At 41.7% G+C, this 15440-nt stretch overlaps 2 protein-coding genes across 3 annotated transcripts; one reads left to right on the top strand and one right to left on the bottom strand.

The window, feature by feature from the left end:
- The first annotated feature begins 718 nt into the window (after positions 1 to 718).
- LOC120054837 (pleckstrin homology domain-containing family B member 2-like) lies at positions 719 to 6143 on the top strand. 2 transcript variants are annotated; one of them, XM_039002495.1, is made up of 8 exons: positions 719 to 924; positions 1604 to 1652; positions 1910 to 2062; positions 2178 to 2280; positions 2389 to 2428; positions 2572 to 2640; positions 4385 to 4502; positions 4675 to 6143. In XM_039002495.1, the coding sequence occupies exons 2-8, from the start codon at positions 1616 to 1618 to the stop codon at positions 4815 to 4817; spliced, it is 663 nt and encodes a 220-aa protein (XP_038858423.1). In that variant the 5' UTR covers positions 719 to 924; positions 1604 to 1615; the 3' UTR covers positions 4818 to 6143. The 2 variants fall into 2 exon arrangements, with proteins under 2 accessions (XP_038858423.1, XP_038858422.1); XM_039002494.1 differs by having other exon boundaries at positions 724 to 924; positions 2554 to 2640.
- Positions 6144 to 7591: 1448 nt separating this feature from the next.
- Positions 7592 to 15440, bottom strand: LOC120054835 (vacuolar protein sorting-associated protein 4B-like). Its single transcript, XM_039002492.1, has 11 exons — positions 15257 to 15440; positions 14814 to 14925; positions 13340 to 13490; positions 11363 to 11424; positions 11075 to 11194; positions 10739 to 10895; positions 10433 to 10581; positions 10148 to 10229; positions 9721 to 9940; positions 9406 to 9546; positions 7592 to 9025 (listed from the first exon to the last, which is right to left on the bottom strand). The coding sequence occupies exons 1-11, from the start codon at positions 15275 to 15277 to the stop codon at positions 8924 to 8926; spliced, it is 1317 nt and encodes a 438-aa protein (XP_038858420.1). The 5' UTR covers positions 15278 to 15440; the 3' UTR covers positions 7592 to 8923.

Raw genomic sequence — 15440 nt, 5'->3', positions numbered from 1 at the left:
AAGTTACACGAGATGTTAAATCAGTTTGTTTGTCTTGGCTAGCTAATGTGTTTGCGTTTAAATAATGCAGCCAGGGTTGCCATGTCCGCGGTTTTTTCCGCAATTGGGCTACTTTGAAAATATTGTTGGACTGCGCCCGCCATGGCATTTCTCTTAAAAAAATATACAAATATTTCACTGTGACATGCTGTTGCTGAGTGAGCGTTAAGAACACTTCAGCAGGCAATTTAGTCCACCATTGGCTGAGTTACGTGAACGAGGGAGACAGGTCAGCACGTCGTGACAACTCTTTACCACAGATAGAAAGAACAATGAGACCGATATTTCACCGAATGTATAAATATGAAGCATCCGCTTGGCGTTACCACTCAGGAAGCCCATTCACCGGGAGCAAAATAATCATAGTGGGCAGAGCCAAGCATGAGCTAGCGAGATCCTATTGGCGCGGTCTAGCATTATTTGCATATTTATGTTAGAGAACGCCTACTCTATCTAGTGAGCGTGTGCAATAACTCAATTCGCCCTTGCGCTCATTCTACACAACACAATATTTTTTTACTTTCGCGAACTGGTATAGTCTACAAACCTTAGTCCACTCTGCTCATAACATATTTTAGTTTTGGGAACAGAAAACTGTAATGAAATCAAATATTTAATCGATGAGAACATTTGCACAATGTCGGCCAAAATCCATCTCGTTCCATCTTCTTACACTGCCACGCAAGGAAGCCACGCTTTTTAAAACTACAATTCCCATCATTCTAATTAAGGACCGGTCAATGTATTGACTATGCAACCGCCATATAAAAACCACAGAAGAAGAAGAATGATATTGATTATGCCATTCAAAACAAGGCAGTTAGCTAACGTTTGTCGTCTCAGGGCTTTGAAAACAGCGTTCCACAATTAGTATTTTAGATACAGGTATGGAATGTGTAACGTTAGTCATATTATAATCTCCAGAAATATTGTCAGCACAAACTTCAAAGTAACGTTATAGTTTTACCAAAGGGCCAAATGCCAACGTAAATAGGTCCGCTAGCTAGGTAACGTTACAGACAGTACTAACTTAGCTAGTTAGCATACCCGGCACTGTAAACAATGAGTGTAGATAAATATAGTAAACTTCCTCTCTGGTGTAGGCAGTGCGTGTTGTGATTAAGCAATAAGGCACAAGGGGATGTGGTATATACTCCGCGTTGCGTCGTGCATAAGAACAGCTCTTAGCCGTGGTATATTGGCCATATACCACAAACCCCCGAGGTGCCTTATTGCTATTATAAACTGGTTACCAACATAATTAGAGCAGTACAAATACATGTTTTGTCATGCCTGTGGTATACGTCTGATATACCACGGCTGTCAGCCAATCAGTATTCAAGGCTAGAACCACCCAGTTTGTAATCGTAGATATAGAACTGATATAAACTACAATTCCCATCATTCTAATTAAGGACCAGTCAATTTATTGATTAAATCAGCTACAGTAGCTAACTAGATTGGGATCAGTGATGGTTTAGGAAGGTACATTTAGCTAAATGGATTTCGCTATATGCAGTAAGCATTTTTTGTTTCCAAATGTTTCTATGTATTCTATTTTCAGAGTGACCTAAGGATGTCGATTGTGAAAAGTGGCTTCCTTCATCGGCAGAGTAAGTGGAGCTGTACAGCACACAAATGTCACAAACCTGTTAGTCATGCATCATGCTTGTCATGTTTCCAACTACCAATGTAACAGGTACTAGGTGTGGTCAAGAATAAGTTGGATTTCTATAGTTGAATGTTTCTTCATGACACTTCACTGCATTTCCTCATGGAGTTTTTCCATATCACGATGACCTCATTGCTCTTTGACTTTGGGGCTTGTGTTTGCACTAAGTGCTACAATATTTTAATACAATTGATGCAGGCACTATTCTGCGGCGGTGGAAGAGAAACTGGTTTGACCTGTGGTCTGATGGGTGGCTGGTATTCTTTGATGACCAGCACCGGCGAGATATGGAGGATGGGATCCACATGAGAGTGGACTGCATTAACATTCGCAGTGCAACTGCATGTCAAGGTACTTGACTACATCTGTTATACTTTTCTATCCTATCCTCTCAACTAGACCTAGGATAGTTTATCTGCACCAACCCATCAATCACCTGTTCCATCCACATTTTCATTGTCAATAGATCTGAACCCACCAGAGGGCAGGAGTCAAAATGCCCTGCTCCAGATAGTCTGCAGAGACGGACGGGTCATCAGCATTTGTGGAGACAGTGCCGATGATGCTTTGTAAGACAGCTCTCCCATTGTAATCAATATTACTGTGGTTAGTTGTGTCTATATTGGATAGCCTGCTGATAAGTCATGTCAATTCTTGTTTTCCCATTGTTGTTTCAGTGCATGGACCATGACTTTCCAGGATGCCAGAATCAGCTCTGTGAGTTTCTACTGGTCTGCCAAGACCCCAAGCCTTCATATCCTAGTCTTCTTATTGACAGTGTTAGATTAGTATACTATTTTATTTACATTCAAAACATTCCATAGAGATGATCTATATTTTAGGTGGTCGCTCATCCTCAGATTGACTTTGCGCAGAAGATTGTTGCTTCTGCCTCTCCTCCGTATTCGGAATATGGTCCTCCACCTCCGGTAAGTACATGTGAGCCTGCTGCTTATCCTTTACATTTGTGAATATACTTTGAGCAGTCAGTGTTGCACAGTGTCTTATGCTATTTCACTTGGAATTCTGTCTTGACATTTACACTGAACAAAAATATAAACGCAACATGCAACAATTTCAAAGATTTTACTGAATTACAGTTCATATAAGGAAATCAGTCAATTGAAATACATTCATTAGGCCCTAATCTATGGATTTCACATGACTGGGAACACAGATATGCATCTGTTGGTCACAGATACCTTTAAAAAGGTAGGGGTGTGGATCAGAAAACCAGTCAGTATCTCGTGTCATCACCATTTGCCTCATTCAGCATGACACATCTCCTTAGCATAAAGTTGATCAGGCTGTTGATTGGCCTGTGGAATGTTGTCCTACTTCTCTTAATGACTGCAACGTTCCTGGATATTGGCGGGAACTGCAACACGCCGTCGTACATGTCGATCCAGAGCATCCTAAACATGCTCAATGGATGACATGTCTGGTGAATGTATATAGACCATGGAAGAACTAGGGCATTTTCAGCTTCCAGGAATTGTATACAGATCCTTGCGACATGGGGCCATGCATTATGCTGAAACATGAGGTGATGACGGCAGATGAAAGGTACGACAATGGGCCTCAGGATCTCTTCACGGTAGCTCTGTGCATTGAAATTGCCATCGATAAAATTAAATTGTGTTGTTTATCCGTAGCTTATGCCTGCTCATACCATAACCCCACCGCCACCATGGGGCTCTGTTCACATCAGCAAACCGCTCGCCCACATGACGCCATAGATGCTGTATGCCATCTGCCCGGTACAGTTGAAACCAGGGTAAATCCATGAAGAGCGCACTTCTCCAGCGTGCCAGTGGCCATTGACGGTGAGCATTTTCCCACTGAACTCGGTTACGACGCCAAACTGCAGTCAGGCCAAGACCCTGGTGATGACGACGATCATGCAGATGAGCTGTCCCGAGACTGTTTCTGATAGTTTGTGCAGGAATTCTTCGGTTGTGCAAACCCACAGTTTCATCAAGCTATCTGAGTGGTTGGTCTCAGACAATCCCGCAGGTGAAGAAGCCGGATGTGGAGGTCCTCGGGTTGCGTGGTTACACATGGTCTGTGGTTGTAGGCAGTTGGACGTATTGACAAATTCTCTAAAACTACAGAGGCGTCTTATGCTAGAAAAATTTACATTAAATGCTCTGGTGGACATTCTTGCAGTCAGCATGCCAATTGCATGCTCCCTCAACTTCAGACATCTGTTGCATTGTGTTGTGACACAACTGCACATTTTAGAGTGGCCTTTTGTCCCCAGCACAAGGTGCACCTGTGTAATGAGCATGCTGTTTAATCAGCTTCTTATTATGCTACACCTGTCAGGTGGATGGATTATCTTGGCAAAGGAGAAATGCTCACTAACGGGGATGTAAACACATTTCTGCTCAATTTGAGCAAAATAATAATTTTGTGCATTTTGAAAATTTCTGGGTTCTTTTTTAGTTCTGCTCATGAAACAGGACAAACACTTTACATGTTGCGTTTTTTTTTTTTCAGTGTACTTACCTTGATTTAGTGAAACCATTGTAAATCCTTAGTTTATAATACATCTATATAACATGGTGTTTGTTATATATTGTGCTTTAGGATACATGCTTTCTAGTTACGGTGGTGGTGGTGGTGGTGGTACTCTCCCATAGTGACAGGTCATTTCTGCCTTTCCAATAGGTTTATGTCCCGGACACTTATGGAGGCTATGCCCCAGCTCCTCCTTTCCATGGCACACAGATAATTTATTCAGCTGATGGGCAGCCTTATGCGGTTGCATACCCCTATCAGTACCAAGGTATGCACTGGGTGAATGCCCACTTTTAAGTCTGCAAGGTTACATTGATAATTACATTGATTTAAATGTTTCTTCCTTCTTTTAATGGATGTAATCTTTCAATTACTATTTTAGCAATATAGAAGTTTTCACCATTCTAACCGCAGTTCATATTTCCCACCACGGTTTGTAGGAGCATATCCTATGAGGGATCCCCAAGGAATGGACCAGGTTATTGTTCACGAGCGTCAACGTGATGATGGAGGAGACGTGGCTCTCAGCATGCTTGCTGGAGCTGCGACTGGATTGGCTATTGGGTCTCTCTTTGTCTTCTAGTGTCTTCATTGGAACAGCTTACAACGATACCTATCCCTAACTGACACGCAACATTCCCACATTTTGGCAGCACTGCAGCTGCATTTCTGTAGCCATGTGACAGAGATGGAGGAGTTAAATGTATGTGATGGTTGGGCTTTGTTCACCTATGAGGCTTGATTGTGATGTGCCAGTAGATTACTCCTTTTGTGTCCTTACCAAAGCTTTTGATGTATATTAACGTTGTAGCGCTTTCTATTAGGCACAGTAGCTATTTTGCAACTTGCCTTTTTTTGTTTGAAGAAACACAAAATATGTGATATTCTAATGCACATCTGAAGAAAAGGTTTTGATATATTTAAACTTATTTTATCTTTTTCAGGTCTAGCAAATGTAAAGTCTTCTAACTGATGCCTCATATAGTAGAGTGGTCATTAAGAGTGGGACTAGAGTTTTTTTTTATTGGAACATGCCTGAGCTTGTAAAATCCTGATTCTTCACTTTACACATCTGTCTTAAATCCAATGTCCTTTTGAGGGTTTTCACTAGTTTTTACTTGCCTTCATTTGTTGTTATTTGGTTATTGTCATTCCTTGAACATGGAAGGATATTGGATATTTTTGGAAGTGAATCTAGGATTCGTTTTTTTTACTACAGTCATTATTGCTTGGTTTTCCTATTACTTCATTGTCAGCTGTTGAACCATGTCTTTTGTTTTATCTCACCTCATGTGAGAGGTGAGGAGGAGATGCATGTGTAAACTAGAGTATGCACAAACATCAGGCTAATCTTACATTTAGAAGCTGCTACAACAGAGAACTGAATGATACTCCTTGACATTTCAATTGTTTTGACTTTACGCCACTACTAAAATCATTTTTAAATATGTGTCTATTTTTCATGTTACTGATATTTATGGATATTTATTGACTCATTACATTATGTGCTCTTTGGTTAACTGGATACGTTAATTAGTTAATATTTGATTGGCCTCATTTGTTGCTGAACACATCAGCGACTGGTTTTTCACCTTTTATATTCAATTTCAAAGTCTTATTTAACTCCGTTACACCACCTTGTATAGACATTTGGAATACTAGATTGTGTTTCCTTTTTTGACATGAATGTTGTATACAATAATTAATAACAGATTATATTTATTTGATATCAAATGAAGTAGAGCTTGATGGGGCAAACTGCTTTCATCTAATCACAAAACCATTATACCTTACATTTCAAATGGAAAACATTTTGTTATGCAGAATTAATGAGGTGTTTATTGCTCTTTAGCGATTGTATGACATTTTAACAATTTACTTATTAAATTATTAAATCCACATGAATTCACTTTGGAAACTATTTGTGAATCCTAGCAACTTCTGAGTTTCACCTTGGCTCAAGGTGAGCCGCTTGATGTCACATGGTGTTTGAAAAAGATATCACTTTTTACCATGATATGCTCTTAACACAGTCCAAAGCAAATTAATAACAGTGCCAGTTATTAATTTGTCCCGGAGGGATGCATTGAAAAGTGATGTGTTTCCTTCCCATCAAAATTTCCATAATTTTGACATTTTCGATGCTCTCTGACTGTCTAGCTTTCATTTTGGTGATTAGAAGGCCAGCATCCCGGAGTTGCCTCTTCACTGTTGAGGTTGAGACTGGTGTTTTGCGGGTACTATTTAATGAAGCTGCCAGTTGAGGACTTGTGAGGCGTCTGTTTCTCAAACTTGACACTCTAATGTACTTGTCCTCTTGCTCAGTTGTGCACCGGGGCCTCCCACTCCTCTTTCTATTCTGGTTAGAGCCAGTTTGCGCTGTTCTGTGAAGGGAGTAGTACACAGCGTTGTAATTTCTCACATGGAATAGCCTTAATTTCTCAGAACATGAATAGACTGACGAGTTTCAGAAGAAAGTTCTTTGCTTCTGGCCATTTTGAGCCTGTAATCGAACCCACAAATGCTGATGCTCCAGATACTCAACTAGTCTAAAGAAGGCCAGTTTTATTGCTTCTTTAATCAGACAACAGTTTTCAGCTGTGCTAAAAACTAACCAGAATAGAAAAAGGAGTGGGAGGCCCCGGTGCACAACTGAGCAAGAGGACAAGTGTCAAAAGGATTTTCTAATGATAAACTTGGATTAGCTAACACAACGTGCCATTGGAACACAGGTTGGTTGCTGATAATAGGCCTCTGTACACCTATGTGTACAGCTATTGTTTCCAGCTACAATAGTCATTTACAACATTAACAATGTCTACACTGTATTTCTATTATTATTATTTTTTATCCTCAATTTCGTGGTATCCAATTGTTAGTAGTTACTGTCTTGTCACTACAACTCCCGTACGGGCTGGGGAGAGACAAAGTCGAGAGCCATGCGTCCTCCGAAACACAACCCAACCAAGCCGCACTGCTTCTTAACACAGCGCGCATCCAACCCGGAAGCCAGCCGCACCAATGAGTCGGAGGAAACACCGTACACCTAGCGACCTAGTCAGCGCGCACTGTGCCCGGCCCGCCACAGGAGTCGCTAGTGCGCGGTGAGACAAGGATATCCCTACCGGCCAAACCCCCCTAACCCGGACGACGCTAGGCCAATTGTGAGTCACCCCATGGACTACACTGTATTTCTGATCAATTTGATGTTATTTTAATGGACAATTTTTTTTGCTTTTCTTTCAAAAACAAGAACATTTAAAAGTAACCCTAAACTTTTGAACGGTAGTGTATATATATATTGAAATATACATCCATCCAAAGATGTGTAAAGTAAAACCAAACCAGTCATTTCAATAAGTAATATTTTTATTTACATATACGCCAAGATTAGAACACAACTGGATACCTCTGGAACATCCCAGAAAAAAAACCTGAATACATATTTCTAGGAAACCCCACAACCATAGATGTTAACAGTATTTTCAAAAGAAAACATAATGACCATTCTTCTTTTATGAAGACACCCCTCCCTTCTCAGCATTGTTCAACTCTACACTAATCTCATCCCAGTGACAAGACAATATTTGTGAACAGCTCAAATGAGAATGAATGACTACTGTACATTGAGATTTATAGCATTTTTTGTGTTTTTAAGTCAGAGGTTATAGAAAGAGCTGTATACAATCATAACCAAGTAAGTAACGGTCTGAATATGTGTCTCTTTCATAGGGTGTCTGAAGTTTCATTGGCTTTAGTAGTAGGTGAGAGGGGATATACATTGATTCTCTTTCAAGGCACAACTTGTACAATTGAAGGGGTACAGGTAAAAAAATGACCAAACATTATTGCACACTCAATTACTGATTAATCTTCCAGATCAATCATTGGGTTTTATTTCATAACATAGCCCCACCCACCCATCCCAAAGTACTTTTACTTGCTGTTGAACAGCAAGGAACTCAGACTAATGCCTTCTTTCAAAAACAGCCTACAGCAAAAGAATATGAATATTGTACAAAAAAAGACAATGAAAGGAAGTTGAAATCAAATTAAAGTTGCTGATAGTTAATCATGATATGGTCCGCTTCAATGAGTGCTACTCCACCAACACAGAGTGAACGTTACAGACTTAGCCCTTCTTGGATACAACATGAATAAATAAATACAACTTAACTAGATCCTAGTTAAAGTTAAAGTTTAACTAGGTTCTAGTCCTAGTTAAGGTCCTAGTTAAGTAAACTAACTAGGTCCTAACACCATACAGTACAACAAAACCTGCAATCCTCATCTATCTTGTCAAGTCATAGATGTACTTCAAGGAGTAAAGGCCTTTTGGAGGAGTTGCTATATGTAATGCACCATGACATGCATTGTTAGTTTGATGCCATCAAGGCCAAAACAGACACTTTAGTGTTTTAAAGCATAAATTATAAATACATTGCTTGAATCCATATTCTTTGAGACCATCAACATTTTACACATTAGTCAACTTTATCTGGCTTCGTAAAAAAAAAGAAAAAAGTAATGTACTATGGGTATGTATTAGCAGAATAAGCAAACAAATCAACATACATGAAACCCCTTTGTAACTTGGAGAGAAAGTAGAGTAGTAAAAACAGGCCTGAGAACCAGTGGAGGAAAACGACAAGAGAAAGGAAAGTTGCGTTTGCATTATCTGGTTGAGTGTTAGCCTTCCTGACCAAAGTCCTCTGTGAACTTCTTGAGTTTGTCCAAGTCCTGCTCGTTCACGGTTGGCTTGGTGTTGTGCAGTGACCTCAGCATATCAGCCTGTAAACAGCACATCACAAAGGTCAATTAGTAGGGCTGAGCCGATACCAGTATCTCAATATTTTTTCCTCTGCAAAAATGAAAACGCGAAGCAGATCAAACAATCTTTGTTTGGATTTTAAAAACCTGCTGTATGTAAAATATAGTGTGATATAGCTTGGAAAATAACTAAAATGTGACTCTGGATGACAACATAATGATGTTTGTTCCCAACATTAGGGCTGTTTTCCCCCCAAAAAGTTACATCCGCTTCATGTTTTGTTTCCTTGCCACGATACTAACGAGAATCTCGATACAGGTATCATCCCAGTCCAATCAGTTAGCATCACATACTTGTTCCCTCATATTCAAAAAATATATGTTTTTGGGGTTCTTCTCACCATGCAAACAACAGGCTCCATGAGTTTCTCCCCATTAACATCCATCCAGGTCATCTCTATGGCGTCTGGATCTCCTGGTGAGCATGGGGTCAGGAGGTCGTCTACCACGAGGTTGGGATGGTTCCATGACGATCCTTGGACCTGGGTGTATGCAGGAGAAGACATGGACGGAACTGGATTTGTGATTACTGACGTTTCATTGACAGAGCATTCAGAGGACTCAATGCTTCCTTCAAAACTATTAGATGATGAAAATGAAATCAATTAAGATTTGCTGCACCTAGGTGAGCCCCGCCTCTGTTGAATGTCACTTACCCGTTTGAAGTGAGTGGCCGACTGCACTTTCCTGACTGGCTGCATGAGGGCGTCCCTCACGATGACGCTGATGTCAGCTCCAGAGTAGCCTTCTGTCTTCTTACCAAGGGTCACATAGTCTGATTCAATGAGCTCACTGGGGGTGGAGCCTAGATGTAGCTTGAACATGAAGGAGCGGGCGTGCTCCTCAGGCAGAGGGATGTAGATCCGCTTCTCAAACCTGAGGCACAGAAACACGACAGCTGTGATATCTGATATGGGAATGACATATGGTGATGCAGCAAGGGACAGGAGGGAATCTCATTCTTTATTACTAATCTTTAACAATCTGTCTAATAAGAGTCAATGGGTAAAAAATCCAAGGAATAATACATCTTTACAATAAGATAAAGGACTTGCGATCATCAAAAGATAAATATACACAGACCTTCTCCTAATAGCGGAGTCCAATGTCCAGGGGATGTTTGTGGCTCCTAGAACCAGGACTCCCTCATTGTCATTTCCAACACCTGGGAGAAGAGAGAGAAAACGCTTTAAAATAGACAGCTGGTCCAGTCAAATGGAAAGCCAAAAAATGTGTAGTTTAGTTGTTTTGGTGATACCTTACAAACAAAAAGGTTCAGTGCTAAACGACAGTGGACGAAGCAGTTGTGTCAATAGTCAAGGTACGAGGTAAACAGGATCTGAGGCCAAGCTTTGCGTAAACTCTCACCCTGCATCTGGACCAGGAACTCAGTCTTGATGCGGCGGGCTGCTTCACTCTCATTCTCACTTCTGGAGCCACACAGAGAGTCTATCTCATCGATGAAGATTATGGAGGGCTTGTTCTCCCTGGCCAGGCAAAACAGATTCTTCACCAACCTGATGACAGAAAGAGTGGCGGCAAGTGAATAGGAGACCAATGGATGGTGTGGGAGAAGAATGAAGAGGAGGATAAAGATGGGTATGTATGAGCAATATCCTTCAAATATTATTTTGATTTGATTGCATAGCCCATCCTCTTTGCCCCATCACTCACTTTTCACTTTCCCCCAGCCACTTTGACACCAGGTCAGATGAGGAGATAGAGAAGAAGGTGGAGTTGTTGGCTTCTGTGGCCACAGCCTTGGCCAGGTAAGACTTTCCTGTACCAGGAGGGCCAAAGAGCAAGATCCCTCTCCATGGAGTCCGCTTTCCTGGACACCAAAGACAAACATACTCATGTATTCTTTAATTACATGGCTTATCCTGTGACTTATATAGTTAATACTATCCAATACTAAAACTATTTACTCTTCAGATGCATTGCTTCAAGTCACAATACATGCGTTATTATCTAGAATGTTATGTGTTGCTTGAATTCCATAATCCATACCTGTGAAGAGGTGAGGAAATTTGATGGGCAAGATGACAGCTTCTTTAAGGGCCTCTTTTGCACCCTCAAGCCCAGCTACGTCACTCCACTTGATGTTTGGCTTTTCCATGACGATGGCACCTGTAAGACATATAGTAGATAGATAGAAGTGGGTGAAATGTAGTACGCCGTATAAACTTTTTTTTCATACAAATCAAATGCAGATTCAGTGTCAAAAGGCTACATCAAAGCTTTGTATGAGCCCCACAAAAAATGCTGAAAAGGGAAGTAGCTGATGCTATAACTCACCCGAGAGCTGATTTTGGAACTTCTTTTTCTCTGGGTCACCTTCACCTTCATCACTCTCATTCCTGCAAAAGAAAAAGCAAAGTCGTTTTGACCTCACTGTACTGATAAGGAGGCCACACAAAAATGATATAAACAGTCCAAAAGACTAAAGAATCAGAACCAAATGAAGTATTGGTGAGGATTATAACACATCTCAGGATTCATTATGCTCACTTAGGGCTGTTGTGGTGACCATATTACCGCCACATTGGCAATCATGAGTCATGACGGCAGTAAATCTCCTTTTATGACTCTGGACATGCTTTGGTAGTACTCAACTTGCTAACTACACCGTATATACAACATTAGTGTATTTGGCTATTTGGACCACACCCGTTGCTGACAGGTGTATAAAATCAAGCACACAGCCATGCAATCTCCATAGACAAACATTGGCAGTAGAATGGCCTTACTGAAGAGCTCAGTGACTTTCAACGTGGCACCGTCATTGAATGCCACCTTTCCAACAAGCTAGTTTGTCAATTTCTGCCCTGCTAGAGCTGCCCCGCTCAACTGTAAGTGCTGTTATTGTGAAGTGGAAACGTCTAGGAGCAACAACGCCTCAGCCGCGAAGTGGTAGGCCACACAAGCTCATACAATGGGAACGCCGAGTGAGGAAGGGCGTAACGCGTAAAAATCGCCTGTCCTCGGTTGCAACACTCACTACCGAGATTCAAACTGCCTCTGGAAATAAAACGTCAGCACAATAACTGTTCGTTAGGAGCTTCATTAAATGGGCTTCCATGGCCACACACAAGCCTATGACCACCATACACAATGCCAAGCGTCGGCTGGAGTGGTGTAAAGCTCGCCGCCATTGGACCCTGGAGCAGTGGAAACGCATTCTCTGGAGTGATGAATCATGCTTCACCATCTGGCAGTCCGACAGATTAATCTGGGTTTGGCGGACGCCAGGAGAACACTACCTGCCCCAATACTTAGTGCCAACTTTAAAGTTTGGTGTAGGAGGAATAATGGTCTGGGGTTGTTTTTCATGGTTCGGGCTAGCTCCCTTAGTTCCAGTTGAGGGAAATCTTAATGCTACAGTATACAATGACATTCTAGACGATTCTGTGCTTCCAACTTTGTGGCAACAGTTTGGGGAAGGCCCTTTCCTGTTTCAGCATGACAATGCCCCCGTGCACAAAGCGAGGTCCATACAGAAATGGTTTGTCGAAATCGGTGTGGAAGAACTTGACTGGCCTGAACAGAGCCCTGACCTCAACCACATCGAACACCTTCGGGATGAATTGGTACGCCGACTGCGCGCCAGGCCTAATCACCCAACATCAGTGCCCGATCTCACTAATGCTCATGGCTGAATGGAAGCAAGTCCCCACAGCAATTTTCCAACATCTAGTAGAAAGGCTTCCCAGAAGAGTAGAGGCTGTTATAGCAGCAAATTAATGCCCATGATTTTGGAATGAGATGTTCGACAAGGTGTCCACATACTTCAAACAGGGGTTGATGCGTGGAGTGAAATAAGTGTTCTCTTATTTCCCAGCTGCTCATATCAAGCACATGCTCCACTATAAAACCAAAGTAGCCTACAAAACGAACCGTTGCGAAAGCGCGCGGCCTATGTTCGCCATGTCTTTTTCCCCTTTTTCTGCCCATTTGAAAATGTGCCATTCTAAATCAAAAAGACAAGATTACATTGTAGGCCAGTAGACCAACTCATATTCTGTTCTTCTGAAATACATTTACTTCATATCATATTGTTTCTTTAAACCTGACTAAAATAAATAATGGATTTAAGTTGATTTAGACTTTTTTTTAAAGTAGATGTTACAAAAGCACGCATCTGTGTCTTGTATGCATGGAGGCTTGGAAATGCTAATCCTATGTTAATTAACGGCCAATTACCGTGAGACCGGCATACTTTTGCATGACAATAACCGGCTGACATAATTTCATGACCACCACAGCCCTATTCACCCTTTGTCATCAGACCCAGACTCTTTGACAGGCTTGGCTGGAGGAGCCTTCTCCTTCTTCTTAAGGTATTCCTTCAGCTTCTCTGCTCGGTCCAGGTACTCTGCACACTTTGCCCTGATGCTTTGCTTGGCCTTGTCTCCCTGGGCCTCATCTATAGGAAAAGGAAATGGACCACAGGCTGTCACATCACATTATGCCCTAAGTCACCTCAAACTTCAGGCATTCAATGTGAAAGTGAAAAAACATTTTAAACAGTTTCTTTAAGAAATGATTTATGTTTATCCAGAGGTCCTCCTGTGGTCATTCCAAGTTCCTTCCAACCTTTAAGGTCAAAGGTGAACACACACACTCACCGGCCAGTTTATTAGGTTCACCACCCCATTCGCGAAAATGGTTTGCTCCTACAGACAGTGATTCAAGTGGCTGTGGCTTCCTATATAAAGCAGGCAGACACGCATTGATGCATTCAGTTAGTTTGATTGAACGTTAGAATGGGCAAAACTAGTGATCTAAGGAACTTTGAGTGTGGTGCTCATCGGTGTATCATCATCGGTGTTAGGCGCGCCGGACCCAGCATTTCAGAAATGACCGCCCTAGCTGGGCTTTTCACGCACGACAGTGCCTAGGGTTAACCAAGAATGGTGCGACAAACAAAAAACATCCAGTCAGTGGCAGTCCTGTGGGCTAAAACAGCTTGTTGATGAGAGAGGTTGAAGGAGAATGGCAAGAATCGTGCAAGCTAACAGGAGGGCCACAAACAGACAAATAACAGCGCAGTGCAAAAGTGGTGTGCAGAATGTCATCTCGGAACGCACAACTCGTCGAATCCTTGTCACGGATGGGCTATTGCAGCAGACCACCACAGCGGGTTCCACTCCTACCAGCTAAAAACAAGAAGAAGCGTATCCAGTGGGCACGTGATCACCAACACGACAATTGAGTAGTGGAAAAACACTGCTTGGAACATGACATCACGTTCAGTTTACTTGAGTGGCCTGCACAGTCCCCAGACCTCAACCCAATAGAGCATCTTTGAGATGAGATGGAATGGGCTGTTCGCAGCATGAATGTACCCATCTAGACCGAGTCAGACACCCCTTTGCCTCCAGAACAGCCTGAATTATTCAGGTAATTCTACAAGGTGTCGGAAATGTTCCACAGGGATGTTGGTCCATGGTGACGCAAGTCCAATCTGCAGCAACTGCATGATGCCGTTGCGTCAGCATGGATCAACATTCTTGTGGAACGTTTCCAACACCTTGTAGAATTCCCCGAAGAATTCAGGATGTTATGAAGGCAAAGGGGGGTCCGACCCAATACTAGATGGGTGTACCTAATAAACTGGCATGTGAGTGTATATTACCAAAATAAAGTGAATAGAATAACAATGTATGTGGATGTTCTGTGTTTGCAGTGTATTTCTCAAATTAAGACTTGTAAACAGCAAGTGGAACTGAGATATAAGACAACTCACACTTCACAACATGAAGGAAGTACTGAATAGAATGCTGGTACAACCGGAGAGCTTCCTCATAGTTTTTAGCTTTGTCCTCCTCTGCAGCCTTGCTTGCAAGATCTATGGCTTTCTGTAACACAATGCATGGGCAATGTTATAGAAGAGCCATAACAAAAGAGGGAAGGGCATTAGCATGACATCTTGATCTTGTTCTGCCAGATATCATCATTGTCATTTGGTGTAGTTTATTTTAGAAAAGGTATGTCAAAATGTAATTAGTAAATAATGAAACAGTTCTCACACACACACGCACGCACCTGCGTCAAGAGTCATATTTACTAGACAAATCTAAGGATTAAAGCCATCCGAAACAACAGTAGACTTGAATACAGTGTTAGCTAACAAGCCTAGCTAGCTGGCTAATTTCGTTTGTTGTTGTCCCTGGCTGGACACTCACTCACCTGTAAATTGTTATTAGCCATGGTTGCTGGATACGTACAATTGCCAAAATAAAACTTTACTCTAGTCTCAATAGATCAACGTGCAATAGCTACAACACGACGTTATTAGCTCTGGTTAGTGTTTTGTTATCATTTTGGTGAAATCTTCAATTGTTCGGAATCTCTTCCGCATCAAGATGTCGAG

This window comes from Salvelinus namaycush, chromosome 10 (assembly GCF_016432855.1).
Source record: "Salvelinus namaycush isolate Seneca chromosome 10, SaNama_1.0, whole genome shotgun sequence".
NCBI classification, from domain to species: domain Eukaryota; kingdom Metazoa; phylum Chordata; class Actinopteri; order Salmoniformes; family Salmonidae; genus Salvelinus; species Salvelinus namaycush.
This window is presented reverse-complemented; position numbering and strand designations above follow the sequence as displayed.

What these genes read in the sequence shown, in the direction of transcription:
- LOC120054837 (XM_039002494.1), top strand. Translation starts at nt 1,616, where the DNA reads ATGTCGATTGTGAAAAGTGGCTTCCTTCATCGGCAGA. An exon ending in CAGTGCAACTGCATGTCAAG is followed by an intron (nt 2,063 to 2,177) that starts GTACTTGACTAC and finishes CATTGTCAATAG; the next exon opens with ATCTGAACCCACCAGAGGGC. An exon ending in AGGATGCCAGAATCAGCTCT is followed by an intron (nt 2,429 to 2,553) that starts GTGAGTTTCTAC and finishes TCTATATTTTAG; the next exon opens with GTGGTCGCTCATCCTCAGAT.
- LOC120054835 (XM_039002492.1), bottom strand. Translation starts at nt 15,277, where the DNA reads ATGGCTAATAACAATTTACAG. An exon ending in TCTGGGTCTGATGACAAAGG is followed by an intron (nt 11,425 to 13,339) that starts GTGAATAGGGCT and finishes TTTCTTTTGCAG; the next exon opens with GAATGAGAGTGATGAAGGTG. An exon ending in TGGAGCCTGTTGTTTGCATG is followed by an intron (nt 9,026 to 9,405) that starts GTGAGAAGAACC and finishes TGCTGTTTACAG; the next exon opens with GCTGATATGCTGAGGTCACT.